General features: G+C 41.9%; 1 protein-coding gene across 1 annotated transcript in view; it reads right to left on the bottom strand.

The window, feature by feature from the left end:
• Positions 1-18,686, bottom strand: part of ARHGEF33 (Rho guanine nucleotide exchange factor 33) — a 56,488-nt gene that overhangs the window by 7,050 nt on the left and 30,752 nt on the right. The window contains exons 11-15 of the mRNA XM_020976981.2: positions 17,970-18,053; positions 12,514-12,662; positions 10,171-10,338; positions 6,157-6,934; positions 1,159-1,301 (exon numbers count right to left, since the gene is read on the bottom strand). Of these exons, the coding sequence (XP_020832640.1) occupies positions 1,159-1,301; positions 6,157-6,934; positions 10,171-10,338; positions 12,514-12,662; positions 17,970-18,053 (1,322 nt within the window). The remainder of the gene's footprint in view (positions 1-1,158; positions 1,302-6,156; positions 6,935-10,170; positions 10,339-12,513; positions 12,663-17,969; positions 18,054-18,686) is intronic.

Genomic DNA, 18,686 nt, shown 5'->3' with positions numbered 1-18,686 from the left:
GAATCCATTTATTTTTACCCTTCCCCAAAGCCTTTTAACAACGGGCTATGAGCAACCAGTAATCTTGGCAAGAACCAACTTTCTGTGCCCTAACACTGATTTCAGTGGTCTTCCCCATATTTTTTAAAGACAGTGTAGAAATGTAATTCTCCCACTCCAGACCTGTTCCTAGCTTCTTCCATCAAGAATATTATCTGAACCAACCAGCAACTGTTTGAGGCTCAGCAAGGTAGCCTCTCCACACACTGCTAATCACACACTCACCTGTCAATCAGCAGTAAGCATATCCATTTAATTTCCCTGACTTCGTGATTCAGACTGACTCAAGTCTCCAGTCTACCAGGAGAGATTAAATGGAAGGAGATTTTCACTGTGAGAGAAGAATGTGGGAACCTATGGAACCACAGGCAGAAGCCTTTCAGCCTAAGGGGTGGATAAAGAAGGAAATTTCCACTACCAACATTTGACAACTGCAGAGCAAATAGCTCTAATTTTAAAAGCACAGTCCTCCTTTGCATTTCTCTCTTGCCCTTCCTAATTTGAAGGGCTCAACCTCCCACAGAGCCTGCAGACAGGAGGAAGAACACATTATAATCCTAGCCACAGCCAAACTCATTCCTTGGGGGTAGGGAACAACAGGTCCCCACTAAACATACACAGCATCCATGGCTGTATTGCTATAAGCTTCTACAGGTTTCCTAAAGGTAAAAGCACTTGGGTACCTAGATGGAGCATTTTAAAGGAAGGTTCTATTGGAAACACCCATTATACCCAATACCAACATCCCAGGATTCCTTGATATCTCAAAGATGGCTACTGGCTCATTGCCAGTGGATGTATGCTGCTTGCTCCACTAAGCACAGCTTGTCGGGGTGGGGAAGGTGGGAAGGTGCAGGGTCTAGGAGGTGGGAGAAAAGTTACTAGTGGTGGGAGTGGAACCAGTTTCTTTATGCATGGAAGGAGACCAAAATGAGAAAAAAACAAAACAAAACTAGAAGTCAATCCCTGGCTATAAGGAGCAGGCATTAAGCTTGAAGCGGCTTCTTGAGGCCAAATTATCGTTATTATTGTTGTTGTAGTTGTTGCTGTTGTGAAAACCTCAAGAAGGATCCCAGAGGGGAAGGAGATAGAAAGCTGTCTGATCTAAGGGCTACTCACTTCTTTTTAAAGAGCTTGCGGAAGGAGCTGCGGAAGCCCCCTTTCTGGTCTTGCCTGCTGGGATGCTGATCACTGAATGATGTCTGTTCACTTTCTCTCTCTTCCTTCGGACAGAATCTGGTGTTATCTTCTACATGTATTTCCTGAAAAACAAACAAAAACAAACAAAATGTTGGGTTTTCTAAAAAGACTCTCCCACAGTTTATAATAGTCTCATGAAATGATTGTCTCTAACCTTTAACTAGGGCAGCTAGGGAGCAGAGCAGACAGAGTGCCAAGTCTGGAGGCAGGAAGACCTGAGTTCAAATCCAGCCTTAGACACTTACTAATTGTGTCACCCTAGGCAAATCACTTAGCCCTGCTTGCCTCAGTTTCCTCATCTGCAAAATGAGCTGGAGAAGGAAATGGCAAACCACTCCAATATCTTTGCCAAGACAACCCCAAAAGGGGGTCATGAAGAGTCAGACACAACTCAAAATGTCTGGACAGCAACAAGCTTCTGCTGAGGCAAACCCCGAGGTTGAACAGCTGAAGAAATGGGGCCTCTTCAACCAGGTGCTAAGGTGCTGTCTCCAGTTAATTTGGGTGAAACTAACGTATTACTGGTCACCCAAGTGTAGGGTCATGAAAGAGAATGAATTAAGAAGGAAAACAGTAGAGGGAGAGTTACCTAGAGCTTAAAGAAGGGTAAAGGAATCAGAATTCCTGGATTCCATTTTAGGCACCTCCATTATCATATTGGGCAAGCTGAAAAACTGTCCCTTTACACTTCTGAGTATCAGTTTTCCCATATGTAAAATGGGAGAGCTGATTGTTTTCAGGACAATATTTGCACTTCTCCCTACTTGTCCACTTGAAGAAGAAATGAATTGGGGAAGCAAGGGTTTGGTTTGGTTCGGAGGTTTTGTTTTTGGTTTTCTGTTTTTCGTTTTTTTGGTGAAAAAGAGAGTGTTCAATTGTTGGCATAAGGTACGTTTCCAAGTAGCACATAACCTATCTTCTTATCTTGAATATTTAAGTGGAGTTTTGGTAAGATCTTTACATTTGGACTTCCAGAATAGAACCAGAATTCTACCTTTTATGAAACCCCCTTCCTATTTTAATATTGGCTATCACCAAAGGAACCAGAAATTAATCTAAAAATTATTATGCATTTCGTGAACGGACAACTAACCACAACAACTGAGATTCCCCCCAAAAAATTCTGCTTGAGGTATAATCATTTGAAGGAAGCAAAGAGATTTAAAGCAAAACCACCCTGGTGATTCTACAATTTGACAAAGGCTTGCTGTCCTTTAAAGAAGTGAAGGATGGGAGAGTTAGGGTCTGTTTGCAGGACTTTTTCAGCAAGATTAAGGCTTTTGTCTGGTTTGAGACAAGTGGCTATGATCACCCACTGAGGAAAAATCCCCAAACTTAATGCTGACCTTAAACATTTCATATTTACTTGATTATATGTGAATCTACTAAAATTATTTATAAAACCTAGGTGATTTTAAAATTAGGGTTTTCTTCAGAGTAAGTTTCCCTAAAACTTCACTGTAATTTTTTTTTTTTATTAATAATACCTTGCTTTTGTATAGCACTTTGGCCTTTCAAAGCACATTCACATACATTATCTCATTTGACTTTATAACAACCCAGGAGGCAGGTGCTATCCTCATTTACAATCCAGGAAACTGAGGAACAGAAAGAAGTAAGTCCAATTGCCATGTACCTAATTGCCATGTACCTAGAATTGTCTGATGTCATGTACCTATTGGCCACATACCTAGAATTGTCTGATGCCATGTACCTATTGGCCATGTACCTAGAATTGTCCGATGCCATGTACCTAATTGCCACGTACCTAGAATTGTCTGATGCCATGTACCTATTGGCCATGTACCTAGAATTGTCCGATTGCCATGTACCTAATTGCCACGTACCTAGAATTGTCTGATGCCATGTACCTATTGGCCATGTACCTAGAATTGTCCGATTGCCATGTACCTAATTGCCACATACCTAGAATTGTCTGATGCCATGTACCTATTGGCCACGTACCTAGAATTGTCTGATGCCATGTACCTATTGGCCATGTACCTAATTGCCACGTACCTAGAATTGTCTGATGCCATGTACCTATTGGCCACGTACCTAGAATTGTCTGATGCCATGTACCTATTGGCCACGTACCTAGAATTGTCTGATGCCATGTACCTATTGGCCACGTACCTAGAATTGTCTGATGCCATGTACCTATTGGCCACGTACCTAGAATTGTCTGATGCCATGTACCTATTGGCCATGTACCTAGAATTGTCCGATTGCCATGCACCTAATCAGCAGCAGAACCAGGACTAGGATGTGGGTCTCCAGACTCCTGGCCCAGCACCTTGATGATGTTAGTCCCTTCCTGCTATGCTTCACATTTTTGAGAGAGAAAGTTTAAGACTTCCCTGAGTGACAATAGAAGGTAGAGAGGGGAGACCAAACAGGTATATGGAAGATCTTCAAGATGAATAGGGTAGGTCTAATACTGTTTCCTTATGGAAGTCTCATCAAGAAAGAGCTAACACCTTTGAAAGTATGGAATTTTTTTTTAAGGTTGCTTTTCCCCCCACGGAAAGATCATTGTCTGAATCCCCTTCCCCTCAAGCCTCTTTGCTCTCAGTAGTACTCTTCCCAGACAACCCCGACAACCCTAAACATGCTTCTGATACTAGGACAGATGAAGCTGGAAGGCCCAGCCAGGAGGAACTACCTAGAAGTTCTGACGAGACAACTATTCTGATTGCCAGCGGGCAAGGATCAGTGGGTGCATTCCTGGATTTTCTTGAGCTGTCTTAGGGCACACAGCAGAAGCCCCAGCCAATACCAATGAGAAAGCAACACTAAGATCCCAGCTGACAGCTAGATACCCTGTCTTCTTCCTGCCCATCCCTCCCGCACCACAAATAGACAATTCACAAGAATGGGAGAGCATAGAAGAGAAATGATTTTCAATCTACTTGCACCCATTTGGACGAAAAAAAAAGTGAAAGCAAGAGAAATGCAGGATCTCTTAGTGCTGAGACCCTGGACCTAGCGGCCACTGAACTGGATTGTGACCTTCTTCTCATCATGGGACAAGTACAGCGCTTCCTGTGAACGCTGAATGCTGAACACTTCATTTAGCATTATGTATGACAGGAACAAGGTCCTGGGCCACAGCTCTCTTCTGACTCTGCCTAAGTAATCTGAGATTACATCTTAGTTGGCCGCAGGAAGTTGCCCTTATTCCATTCAAATGCAGAGAACACCATGTGTTGGCTCCAGAAACAATAACCCTTTCATGAACATAGACAAAAATGCCTGTCCAAATCCTTAGGCCCTTATTACACTGAGATGTTATGCTCTGTGCAGTAAATAAACTCATGTGAGACCTGTAGACCTGGTGGTACCCTGAGTTTCTCCCTCCTGGCTGCTTCCATTGTGGGGTTTTGGTTTCTTTTACTTTTTTACCTTTGGAGAATCAGAATCACAGAACCACGGAGTTGGAAAGGACCTCAGAAGCCATCTAATCCAGCCTATACCTAAACTGACTTTGCAGTTTCTATCAATAGTACAACCAATCTTCCACATTGGAAACCATGGTGCCGTCTTTGTCTTTTCTCTCTCCCTCATCTCTTACCTCCAGTCAGATAGGCTCATAGAGCTAGAAGGATCCTCAGAGACCACCTAGTCCAACCCCTTCATTTTACAGATGAGAAAACTGAGGCCCAACAAAGTTACATGTCTTGTCCAAGTAAGCATCAGAGGTGAGATTTGAACTTCAGAGCAAGTGTCCTTTCAACTGTGCCACTTTCCCCATAGCACCTCAATACTTCTTTCATCCATCCCTTCTTCTCTACTCTCACCACCACTAGCCCAGTATAAACTTTTATTACTATTCCCCTGGACTACTGCAGTAGAATCCTCCTTTACCTAACCTCCCCGTTTTAAGAGAAAACAAAGGTCAGATCATAGCTTTGGATCCTTGAGAATTTATTTTCAGGTCTACTGCCTTGATTTCTTCTGCCCAAATTTTTTTCTTCCTCCAGGCAAAATGAAATCCGATAAACTGTGGTAGCCCTAGAGTCTAAGAGTGAGAGGGGGCCTTAAGACCATCTAGTCTGACCTCCCACACAGTGTAGAAATCCCTTCTACCATATCCAGAGGCCATCCAAGCCTCTCTTTAGGAACTTTTAGTGAGAGGTTCTCACTACCTTAGAAAAGGCTATTTTTATGATGAGCAGAAACCTGCCCTCTTGTAACTTTCATGTATCACTTAGGTGTCTATTATAAAAGGTGGGTTACAAAGAGTTATTTCACCAAGGGAAAATCACTGAGACAGCTTTTCTCAGCTCTAGCTTTCTAATCTTTTAGGAAACTATTTGCCTTCTTTCTACCTGTTAAGCTAGTTGTAAGAATAAAAGGGATAACAGAGTACGTACATGCAGACTACTTCAGTGTTTCAAAAATGAAAACTGGGAAGATGCACCAACTTAGGAGAGGAAGGAAAGATGAGTTTCAATCCTCTCTTGTGTTGCTTTGGCAACAAGCCACGTCTTTAATGAGATGGTATTTCATAGGCAGGCAAAGATAATATATGTGAAACTCTTTAGATGCCTCAGAAGAAAGGTGCTATAGAGATTCAAGGTATTGGTTATAATCACTAAATATCACAACTATTATCTAATACAGTGGAAGCTTTTTATAACACGGGTATAGGGGGAGAGGACTAACATCTGTCTTAAAGGTTAACCATTATGTTAGCCTTTTGTTCCATGCGGTGGGTCCAGATTTGGACCCCAATACCCATGCAAACCTGTGTAATGGTAAGCCATGTCAAAATAGGGTTTGACTGCTTTATTTTCCAATCTTAGTTGGACAGGACTCCTAAGTAAGTAGTGTGAGACCCAGAAACCTAGACACACCGACTTTGTTTCTCCCGTGACCGCGGCCTCCGTATGTTTTTGGTTTGGTTTACTTTACCCTCCTTACTTCCAAATAGGTCTGTTTTTCACTTTGTGTTCTCTGGGGGGGGAAGAAGTTCCTTGGGGAGCTCCTAGCTGTGGATGTGATGTGGGGCTGGGCAGTCCTCTCTTGTTTCAGCTGGACACGGCTGCCGCTGCTGCTCCTCGTACTGTACAGTCTGGTGGTGACGCCTTCCGAGGTGGACGTTCGGGGAAACTCCTTCAGGGAGCGACTCAGCGGCTTCGTTTTGCTGTGGACAGCCTCGTGCTTGTACGTGCTGCTGCTCACGGGGGACGTGGCGCTCTTGGGCAGGGGCTGCATGGAGTGTTCAGTCCTTTCGGGTTCCATGGTGAAGCTGACCGGCCTGAGGAAGCAAATGTCCAGGCTGGACTCAGAGGAAGCAGGGGAGCAGGCCTCGAAGAGAGGCAGGCTCTGAAAAGTCTCCTCTTCGTAGGGAGCCGGCAGGGTGAAGATTTCACCGCCATACTCAAACTCCTCGTAGCTGGGGACGAAGGTGCGAGTGTCGGACAGCAGCTCTGCTGGGGCTCTGATGGACCTTTCAAGGTTGCCCACGGCATCGGGCAGGGTGGGGTCGTAGTCCATCTCCGGGATGGCCTGCAGCGGGGCTGCCAAAGCCTTCAAGTCCTGCTCAGTGGGACAGAACTGAGTCGGGGCCAGGAGGTTTTCCGGCCTCTCGTGTTTTCTACCCTCCATCTCCCAGTCACAGGGCTTCCCAGGCTGAATGTGCTCCATCAAGGTTTGTTGGTGACTTTTCTTCGCTTGGGGCATCAAATGTCTTTAAAGGGGAAACAGAATACAAAAGAAGTGTGCATATGGTTCATTAGTTCAGGCCCGGTCACGAGCCAGAGCCTGCTCAAGGTCTGAGTACAACATAACCTGTCAGAAACCGTTAAAGAATGAAACCGCCAACACCACTCCTCACAGACCCTCCCCAGGTTCCTTGTATGCACATCCAGGGGGTGCCATGGGCCACAAAGGGCCTGGCGGGCCCCCAGCCTGAAGTGCTTATTCTACAGCCACCTATGCAGTGGCCACCAGAAGTCTCAGATTAAGGGGTTCCTGGGAGCCCCTTCCCCCTGCCTGGGAGGGTAGAGAGTGCTGGTCCATAAAGTAAAGCAGATGTCGAAAGTATCATTCTCCTGCATCTCGTAGGTAAGGAAGCATTGGGATGAGATGGCTGTGAGAGGCATTTTGTCGTCACTCTCCCCTCCAGAAGATCTGATCCCTTCCCTGGTCACCTCTCAATGCCCCAGAACTGCCTGTCCCTCTCCTTCCCCACTTCTCTTATTATAGTTGGACTACTGTATATTCATACTTTTTAAAAATCCATATGAAAAATGAAATGTGGTATGGAAATCAATGATATACATTCTAACTGGTTTTGCTAGACTTCGTGTCAGACCTAGGTCTCTCTCTGATACTTATTAGTTGTGTAACCATGGGCAGGTCATCTAATCTCTCTATGCCTCAGTTTCCTCATCTGTTAAATGGGGATTATAATGCCTGTAGTATCATCCTCATGAGGTTCTGGTGTGGCCTAAATGAGGTAATGTTTTATAAAGTGCTTTGAAAATTTTAAAATGCTATGTAAATGTCAATTACTGTTATAATTATTAGTAAAGCTAGAATTTGTTACCTATCTACTGTCCAAATGGGTTCTGCTATTAATCTTGAGTGTCACACAAAGATTTTCAGTATTAGATAACTGGCCATTTGACTAGTTTATAAACTGTCTGGCCTATTTTGTCCATAAGATAGGAAGTTAATATGGTATGATGAAAAGAACGCTCAATTTAGAACCAGTAGACTGGGGTTATAATCCTTCCCTTGCTACCTATGTGACATTGAGCATGACCTAAGCTCTCTGGGCCTAATTTTCTTCAGAAAGCTTTCTTTTTTCCTTTCTTTCTTTTTTCTTTCTTTCTTCTTTTCTTTTGTTCCTCTTTTTATTAGTCTTCTTGTACAAAATGACTAATATGGAAATGTTTTACATGATTTCATATGTATAACCTATATTGGATTGCTTACCATCTCAGGGAGGGGGAAAGGAAGGGAAAGAGGAATAGAATTCAAACTCAAAACTTGAAAAAAAAAGTTTGAAATTTGTTTAACATGTAATGGGGGGGGAATAAAATGTTGTATAAGAAAAGAAAAAAGTTCTATAAAATAAGAGAGTTGGATTGAATGATTTTATGGCCCACTGCAGCTCTAATTTTTCCAAATTGTTCAAGTTAGATGATTACCTGACAGATGGAACCAAATTACTATGAACTTATTAAAACTAATCATGTCTCTATCAATGCAGAAGAACTCAACTGAATACAGATTCCATAAGATTTAATGGTAACCAAAATGTGCTGATTTGTGTTGACATTCTTCAACAGAACTCTAGAGAGAACAGAAGTTTAGAGCGAGTTCTACACTATTCCTATCTTTTGATATGAAGGTGGCAATCAGCCTGACAAACTCTCTTCTCACTCATAGCTTGCCTTGAAGCAGTAGCCTGTACTGGGCCCCAGCTGGCTACAAAGAGAAGCTCTTTCAGAACCTGCCTATGCAAGGATTGCTTCCCTGCCAACTCTGAGTCCAGTCTGGAGGCTGGCATCCTAGAAAGAGCACAGATGCTGAGAAAGCAGCTGCATGCTTCCTGGGGAGACCTTCCTTATGTGGGCACAGCCCTCTAAGGTACCATGGCAAGGATAGAGCTGGCTCGTGCTGGCCACATACGCCTGGAAGGAGTTGTGGGGAAAGCCTCACAGAGAGGTCATTGGGAAAATTTGGTGGCTGAAACAGCAATAGCCCAGCTGTCATGATAATATAAAGTTGAGGGAGAAAAATCAACTCTGTTATAACAACGTTAATTAAATTTGTCTTAAGATAATAGATATGGAAACAAATTACAGAGCAAGGAATTTAGAAAGAAATGGACCCATTCTGGTAGAGTAAAGATTAAGAATTTTGCATTTTTGTTTCCCTCAAAAACTCACAAGACTGAATCCATCCATGCTTATCCTTCTAAGGTAAAAATAAATGCCAGAAAGTTTGAAAGTGTTAAGGACCAGAATCACCCCAACTGTATTTAATGTGTTCCTGTGCCCCAAGGTTTGCTGAATGAGATCCCAGCTTAACATGCCAGTCAGTTGTGAGTGGAGACCAAAAAGATAAAATCCTATTCTCTCCTGGAGTGCCCGGGGACATCTAAGGACAAGCTGACAGAGTAGCTTATGACATCCCTAATTGAGCACTCATGTGTAGGCTTTCTTATAAAAATGGAGCCTTAGCGAGAGTTAGAGGGTGAATTCCTTGGGGGCACAAACTATCTCTTTGCTCATTTTGTATCCCCAGCTCTTGGCCCAGCACCTGGCACATAGTAGGCCCACAGTAAATCTCGATGGATTGATTGAGGCAGGGACCTGAGGAGGCAGGCCTTAGCCAGTTTAACAGTCTTTCTGGTTGCTGTTGGGCCTCACACACAGATCCTCAGAACACAGACTTCTCTGAGACCTAAGAGAACTCTTCTTTCCCTTCCCAATGCTTGGGGGAAAGGGAAGGCCTATTCCGGTTTTTCTTTGGGAGGCCTAAATCTCACTGTACAACTTTGGAGTGGCTCTCTGTGGCTTCAGAGAACTCTTTCCACCTGCCCTTCCTTATATATATTTTCCCCTTCTTGCCAGCCCAAGCCCAAAGGTCTGGGAGGCAGGACAGGGATAGTTAAGAATAAAGGGGTGATCAGGGTGAGACAAACCTTGATCAGGTAGTATGAAGAGAAGTTGTCCCCCCAGCACTTCCTATGAACCTCGATCGTGCTACACCTTGCAATCTCTGGTACAAAGAGGAAGTCTCTCTCTAGTTCACTGCATCAGCAGGGGAATGTATAAATGCCCCAGCCGAGGGAAGAAGATCCTGCCAAGCTACAATAATGCAGTTGGCCCTGGCCAGAGAACCTTTAAAGTTGACTGCTAGGGACATGAGGGGATGTCCATGAACCTTTCCCCAGTGACAGCAGCTTACGTGACAGCTGAGCCAGGACTGGTGGCAGCAGGGTAAGGCTGTAGCATCTCTTCGGAGTGGATCCCACCACTGTCCCGGACAGCCTCAGGACCAGGAGCTGGGGAAGCGTCCTGCCCGGTGTTTGCACACTGGGAAGCCAGTCCTTTGTACAGCTTCGCCATGGATGACCTAAGCAAGCAGAGAGACAGCTCCATTAACAATTCTCAGGATGTGATGGGAAATCAGGTTCATCTAGGATTTCCCCAGAACAGAGATGTTTCTCAGAGAGAGGTAGATCCACATAAGAAGTGTGCTTGCCCTTTGGTGGGTGCTGATGATGCTTTAGGGAAAGGTGGATGTTATTATGAAGTAGCTGAAATGGCTAGAGTTGGTGTGGGAAATGCTTTCCATAAATGCAATTCAACAAACATTTATTAAACAAAGTGTGAGCTGTGAACTATTACTGTGCCATAAGAAATAACAGATATGAAAAATTCAGAGAAGCATGGAGACACTAGTATGAATTGATTGAACAGAGTGAATTTAGATGAACTGGGAAAACAATGTAGACAATAATTACAATATAAATGGAAATAAAAAAACTGAATGCTTCCTAATTATAATGGCCCAACCTGATGCCAGAGAAGAGTTTAGAAAATGCATGTCCATCCCTGTCTTGTGGAGGTAGGGGACTATGGATGTGGAATGGTACAGACACTGTCAGATATAGTAGATGGTATTGGGTAGTTTTGTTGAATTGCTTTTTTCCTTTTTTAAATCTTGGTTGACAATTATTAATAATAATAGCTAACATTTATATAGCATTTACTGTGTGCTAGGCACTATACTAAACCCTTTACACTTATTACCTCATTTAATCCTCACAACAACTTTGCAAGGTAAATGCAATTATTATCTACATTTTACAGATGAAACCGAAGCAAAAAGAGGCTAAGTGATTTACCTAGGGTCCCACAGCTAGTAAGTGTTTGAGGCTGGACTTGAACTCAGATCTTATTGATCCCGCCTGACACTCTATCCTGTGTGCCACCTACGTGCCCCTAAGAGATATTTGGAAATGAATGTGATATAAAAATGAAAGTTATTAATAAAAGTAAGATAAAATTTAAAATAAATATTAAGCACCCACTATGTGCAGAGCACTGTGCCAGGTTCTGAGAGAGATACAAAGATAAATCAAGTATAGCTCCTGCCCTCAGAGTTTTATGATTTAGTAGAAGGCTGTAACAATACACAAACAATCATAATACAAAATGGAGCTTATGTGCATAAGAAAAGTACAAAGAAAGTGCTATGTGAGGGCTGAGAAAGAAAAGATTACTTTTAACTGTGGGAAATCATGGAAGGCATTCTGGGAGAGGTAATACCTTGAGTTAGGTCTCAAAGGGTGGGTAGTTTTCAAAAGGCAAAAATTGAAGAAAGAGCACTTTAGGTATTGGGAACAGCATACGCCAAAACATTGGGGCAGGGCATTATGGTACATGGATGGGTGGTGACAAGTATCCTAGTCTGCCTACAACAAAGGGTCCATGGAGCAGCATACTTTAAGATAAGGCTGAAAAGTTAGAGTAGAGCCACATTATGAAGGGTTTTCAATGGTGGCCAACCTAAGGAGTCTTGACTCTGCCTGACAGACAAACCAATGAAGGATTTTGAGTAAAGGAATGACATGTTCAGATCTTCTGTGGTTTATACACATGGAAGATGCACAGGGTTTGGGGTATGGATTAAAGGAAAGAGAAACTGGAGGTGGGAAATATTTTTTATCAGGTTATTACAATAGTCCACGTGAGTGGTAATGAAGAAAAGAGGGAATGGATGCCAGAGATATTGCAATGGAATTATCAGGATTTGGCAACTGATTAAATGTGGGAGGCAAATGAGGGAAGACTCAAAGGTAAAATAAGTTTTGAAAATGTAAGGCTGACTGAATGGCAATGCCATACACAAAAATAAGTAAGTCAAAAGCATGAACTTTTGAGGAAACAACAGTCCAAAGAGGGGATGAGGAAACCTTATAATGTCTCTAGTCTGAAGACCTTTCAAAAAGACGACTTCTCCAAAGTGGCTTGGGAAAGGTGGGTTTGCATATGCAGGAGGGTGCCCAGAGAGTTCTGAGGCAGCCAGTGTGATTGGGAGATTCTGATCTGGGCTTCTTCACTTCTTCCAGCAGGCATCCATCCTCCTCTGGTCTATTATTCTGTCTCACCTCATTTTATGCCTTTCTCTCTACCCCAGTGTTGCCTCTGGTGATGGGCAAAGTGATAACTCAGGAATGTCTTGCATCCTTCCTTTGTTCATACCCTTTGACCCTCCTTCCACTCTGGGCTGTCAGAAACTTACTTCTTGAGTTTTTTCCGTTTCTGAATGAGCAGATCTTCATTGCATTGAAACAGCAGGGTATAGTGGGAGATAAAAACTCGGAGGCGCTGGACACACACCAAAAGCAGATAATAGTCGGGGTGTTCCTGCTCAGTGAACTTCAGGACATTCTGGAAAAGCAAAGAAAAAAGGAGAAGTCAGAAAATTCAAATAGATCATTGCCCTTTCTATGTTCTGCACATTACCTCAATCTGTCATTTCATAAATGATGTGTCAGAATAATTAGAAACAATAAGAATTGCATATGTTTTTCCAGGTAAAGATTTATGCTAGTCCAATTCTGTCTCATACACCAAGGCAATAGAGAAGTGTCTATGGGCATTTTTGTTAAGAGTTAGAAATGAGTTTAATGCCTTTAAACATGGAAAATTCCAATGAGCTGCAAAGATCTCACATTCCTTTTCAATCACTCAAAAAGTATTTATTTTGCTTTTGCTTTTATTTAAAAATGTTTTCAATGAACAAGCATATATTTCTCTCCCTCCCACTTCTATCAAAAGAGAAAGGAAGGGAGGAAGCAAGAAAAAAGAGGAAGGAAGGAAGGAAGGAAGGAAGGAAGGAAGGAAGGAAGGAAGGAAGGAAGGAAGGAAGAAAAGATGGAAGGAAGGAAGGAGGGAGGGAAGGAAGGAAGAAAGAAAGGAAGGAAGGAAGAGAAAAACCAATTCTTGTTACAAATATACATAGTCAAGCAAAAGACATTTCCACATTGGCCATGTCCAGAAATTTATGTCTCATTCTATATATTGAGTCTATCATCTTTTTTTTTCAGGGAGAGAATAGCATTTTTCAATTATGGATACTCTGGAATCGTGGTTGGTCATTGAATTGATCAGAGTTATTAAGTCTTTCAAAGTCATACATTTTTATAATATTACTGTTATTGTATTCATTGTTCTCCTGGTTCTGCTCACTTTATTCTGCATCATTTTTTTTAGTCTTCCCAGGTTACTGTGAAACCATCTCATTTGGCATTTCTTATTCTTCCTCATTTCTTTGGCACAGTGATATTCCATTACATTCATATAAACATTATTTGTTCAACCATTCCCCAGTTGATGGACGCCCCTTTAGTTTCCAGTTCTTTGTCACCACAAAAAGAGCTGCTACAAAAAAAAATTGTACAAATGAGTCATTAGTCTCTTTCTTTGATCTCTTTAGGGTAAAAGCCTAGTAATGGTATTGCGCAAAAAAAGGGCATACATGGTTTGGTCATTTGCAGGGCATAGTTCCAAAACACTTTCCAGAATGGCTAGACTAATTCACAGCTCCACCAAGGGTGCATCAATGTTCCTACTCTCGTACAGACCCCTAACAATTGTCATTTTCCATTTTTGTCAACTTCACCAACCTGAGAAGGAGCATTTATTAAGAATCTACTATGGGCCAGATGCTGTGTTATGTCCTGCAAATACAAAGACAAAAAATGAAACGATCCATGCTCTCAAGGAGCTTCCATTAACAGGGAGAGTGTATAGAGACAGTGCCTGAACTCAAAAGGAGAAACCAGAACTTTAGGTACCTTATAACAGACAGTAATTTTCAAACAGTGAAAGCCTTGTGGTTCCTTTCACTTCATACTGTCCACATATAAGGGAATTGAGAGGATTAGGGCAGCAAGTGCTTAATTGTGGGAACTGAGGGCACGACACTAACTCCATCTTGCGATTCAACTCTGGGGCTAACTTAGTTCCCTTTCTATTGAATTATGGGTCTAGTCTGACTTCTATCCTGTAAGAAAACTTTATCCAATTGTGGGAAGTGGGAGAAAACCTTGTTGCATTGTTTGAACCTAGCCTTGTGTGGCTGGGAAGCTGGACCACCCCTACCCGCTGCTTAGAGACCCTTCACCAAGGACTTACATTATGCCGACCAGAAACCCAGTCAGATGCAAAGATTGATGCAAGGAGTTTTCTCATATTGTACATCTCAAGCAATCCATATGTCTTATCTGAAAACTGGCCCCAGATTGATCAACCAGTTATTATTCCCATCTTCCTTTGATTATTCACAGACACTTGGGAGGAGTGGAACACCTCTTTTTCTGATTTCAGGACTTTGCACCTATTCAATCTCCCCCTCCCAACTTGGAAAGTCCCTAATCTTTCTGCCAATTAGAATTCAGGTTACTTAATGTTGTATTGTTTCCTTTCAATTAATTGGCCTTATTTGATTAATTGCTTTTAATGTATAAAAGTCTGTCTCCCCTTGTATTTGGGGTCCAGGCCTAAGCTGAGGAGGTCTGGTCCTAGTATGTTGGGCAATTAGAATTTATTGCTTAATAAATCAATATGCTTGGAAGATTGAACCTTTGTTTCCTCAGTCATTTCATCTTTCATCCACCACACAGGCCCAATTCTGAGGAGACATAAATTGGACTGGCTGAAGAAGCAGTGTAAGCTTATTGGCATCACTGATCTAAATATTTCTAAGGTGTCCTACACTAAGTTACCAAGAAATTCAGAAAGAAATTAAGCTAGAATGGAGAGGGGTGATCCTCTCCCTTGACCACTGGGTCAGGGTTAGAACAAGTATAATGGAGAATATGAATAAGTGAATAAATCAATGAAAAAGCATTTAAGTGCCTACTATGTGCAAAGCTCTGTGATAAGCACTGGAGATACAAGAAGAAAAGTGGTAACAGTCTCTCCTCCCTAGGAGCTCCCATCCTTATGGAGCAGATGATTCATAAAAGGGATTTCAGCTGCAAGTAGGATAGAAAGTTCCCATGGTCCTTAGGGCACAGCCTCCAAGCCAATAGTAATGCTTTTCTTAATGTTATTTCCACTGATAAAATCACATCTGTTTCTGATATTAAATTATTGGACAGTATGAAGGGACTTCAGTGTTATTTATGTTCTTTCCCAGGTAGTTATTATTGCTGAGGAGGCAGGGGTTATGGCACCCACAGAAGCAACTGCCAGATACTGTCTCCACAGAGGTTGTTCCCACAATGATGGCTTCAAGGGCTGGCTTGGAAACAGGTCTGTGAGGCACTGCCAGTCCCGGGGCTCTTGGGTTTACCTGACCATCAGTGGCAGTTGGACATCAGTTGGCATTGGCAATGAGAATGATGGGCCCCTATTTCACAGTGATTGCTCCCCTAAATCAGAGGTTGGCAAACTATCGCCGCAGGCCAGATCTGGTCCTCTACCTGTTTTTATTTGATCAGCAAGCTGAGAGTGGTTTTTACATTTGTAAATGCTGTTATTTGAAAATGTATTCTTAGCTCAGTGACTGTACAAAAACAGGCGAAGGGACAGATTTGGCATGTGGGCCATAGTTGGCCATCCCTGACCTAAATGATGCCAGTTGGATGTTTATTAGAAGCAGGGATAGTAGGTTATACGGCATTGATATTACCAGGGCTTTAGGGTTCAGGGTACTGGTCTATGTCCTATGATATGCAGTTATAATAGACTATCCTTGCAAACCAGCTTCTTCATATCTAGTCTGTGATCAAGACATTGGCAGTACCAGTCTAAAATGCTTGATGATTACCCTTGGAAAGATATCCCAAAAAAAAGGTGGTCGGAATAATTAGAAGGCAGATTTTCACAAATGTTTTCAAGGCCCATGTAAGTATAACTAGAGAGCTCTGGAATCCAAGGTGATGAGGGCATGATGGTGGGGATCTGGGGCCCTTAAGCTCATTCATTTAGTGCAGAGGTTACTTGCTATGATAAGGAGCTCTTAAGAAAAAGATTCCTACATAATTTTTAAGCTAATGCTACCTATAATCCTTGAGGGGGGTGAGGAAGGAAGAGGAAAGCCTACTTGAATTGAATATAAATTAAAGTACAATGAAATATATTTTGGCTTAGAGGTAAGGATTTAAATTTGGTAGGGGGTGTAGGAGAAAAGGGAGAAGAAATGGTAGTATGACAGATTAAAACAGTACATATAATTGTAGCCAAGGTGAACAGATTTCTTAACCTGGGGTCCATGAACTATTTTTAAAAAAATATTTTGATAACTGTATCTTTTCCTTTGTAATCTTACACATTTCATTTTATTCATCTAGAAACATTATTCTGAGAAGTCCTTAAGCTTCAGCAGACTGTCAAAGGGGTCTATGTCACAAAAAAGTTAGGAACTCCTGGGTTGAAGGAGTTTGCATGTAATAGGAGTCTGGAGAGGAGGAGAGAGGTAGTAGTTGACTCAAGCTTAAGGATGTATTCAGCCAGGTCCTGATTGAAGCAAATAATGAATCTTGTAAAGTGGTCATGTTACTCAAACCTGAACTGTACATTTTCAATATGTTGGAATCAATGATCATATTTTCCATAATTATAACTTTAAATAGTGCAATTGGAAGACTGGCTGCCATTTCTTGGGATTCCTTATACTCATTGATGGAGACCTAGCTATTTTAAGAAATAACCCTGATCATTTCAGTGTTGTCATTTAGGAATTTATAGCTTCAGTACTTTTTCCCAAACATCTTAAGTCAAGAAATATAGGGGGAGACAGGACCACAAAGCAGCAAACAGGAGGTGCCAAAGGTCAACATGAATGCCAAACCAGCAGGGGCTTAGATCAGAACAACCAAGTAGCCAGGTAGGGCACCTGATGTGAAAGCTCAATAAAACTCTTGCCAAAGTGATAGTGGAATCTGCTCCCTAAAACTAGGAAGTATCAGGACTGTGCCAATGCACACCAATGATATTATAATGATGGCAAACAACAATTGAGGTAGTACAACTATCCCTTCCACAACGCAGTACCCCCACGATCTGGAAAATCCATATAAAATGTTTTGGCTCTCCCTTCATATGAGAGAAGTCTGAATTATTATGGTATTAAAAGATAAAAATGAAAAAATATGTTGATATTACAATACATATACTATTTATATTATACTGTACATATATTTTATGCATTTCTGAGTTTCTAAATTTTTTCTGTGTCATCTGCTGGGCTTTGTGTATCATCTGTATATCCAAGGTGACATCAAGGGAAAGACAAAGGCAGAAGGGACACCAGTGAGCTTCATGGGGATAGGAGGAGAAGGCCTTAGTAAGCCTATTGAATGTCAAATACTATATTTCATGGGATGGAAAGAATTTTTACTATGCTATATACTGCAAGGGGGCAGCTAGGTGGTGCTCTAGATAGATAGAGCACTGGCCCTGGAGTCAGGAGGACCTAAATTCAAATGAGGCCTCAGGTACTGCCTAGCTATGTGACCCTAGGGAAATCACTTAATGCTGTCTGCTTCAGTTTCCCCATCTTTTACCTATGTGGGCCAATAAAGTACCTAAATGAATCCAGGCTTCCTCCATATAGAGAGGCCCAGGGTGGCAGCAATAGAAATTCCAAACCACTGTCACATTATCAAGAGTGATAATTCCCTTAAATTTATATAACGCCTTTAGATGGAGAGTTTAAAGCCATGAAGCTTGTCCAGCCATACCTACCTGCAGATGAATAAGGTATTCAGGGATCCTCTGGACTATGTGAAAAAACAGTGTGTAGAGGTCAGATTTAATCTCTTCTTCAGCCTAAATTCAAAGAAAAGTAAAGTTACTACTCAGCTTTCTTCAAGGACCCAGTATCATCAGTAACGAAAACTACCATAATGCCTTTAGGAAGCAGCAAAACACAAAGGGTCCCACAGAGAATGTTAGTCTTGGAAGGTACCCAAAGGTCACCTCATTTTACAGATGAGGAAACTGAGGCCTGGAGAGAGCAAGTAGCTTAGCTGAACTAAGTGGATAGTTATGTCACACAGCATTTTTCCCTTCTGTATTATAGTTCTCGATTAATCAGGGCAGGAGTGCCTTAAGACTGAATGAAAATGAATTTTTTAAAAAAACGTTTCAGTGCTTATTATTTGCCAAGCAGGATGGTGCCATGTTCTTCCTATTACTCACAGTCTAGTACAGTAGGCAGTAGGAGGCATTCACAAACATTGATTAAGCACCTGCTACGTGAAGGGCATTATGGTAGGCTCTAGGAATACTGAAATAACAAGGAAATGGTATTCACCCCCAAAGAGCTTATATTCTATTGGGGAGATATAGTATATACACAAATAATAATAATATATAATAATACGTAATAATATATATAATAATATCTGAGGGGGAAGAGAGCACTAACATCTAAGGGGATTAGGAAAGAATTCTTACAGG

Source organism: Phascolarctos cinereus, unplaced genomic scaffold, assembly GCF_003287225.1.
Source record: "Phascolarctos cinereus isolate Bilbo 61053 unplaced genomic scaffold, phaCin_HiC Scaffold_2;HRSCAF=192, whole genome shotgun sequence".
NCBI lineage: Eukaryota > Metazoa > Chordata > Mammalia > Diprotodontia > Phascolarctidae > Phascolarctos > Phascolarctos cinereus.
This window is presented reverse-complemented; position numbering and strand designations above follow the sequence as displayed.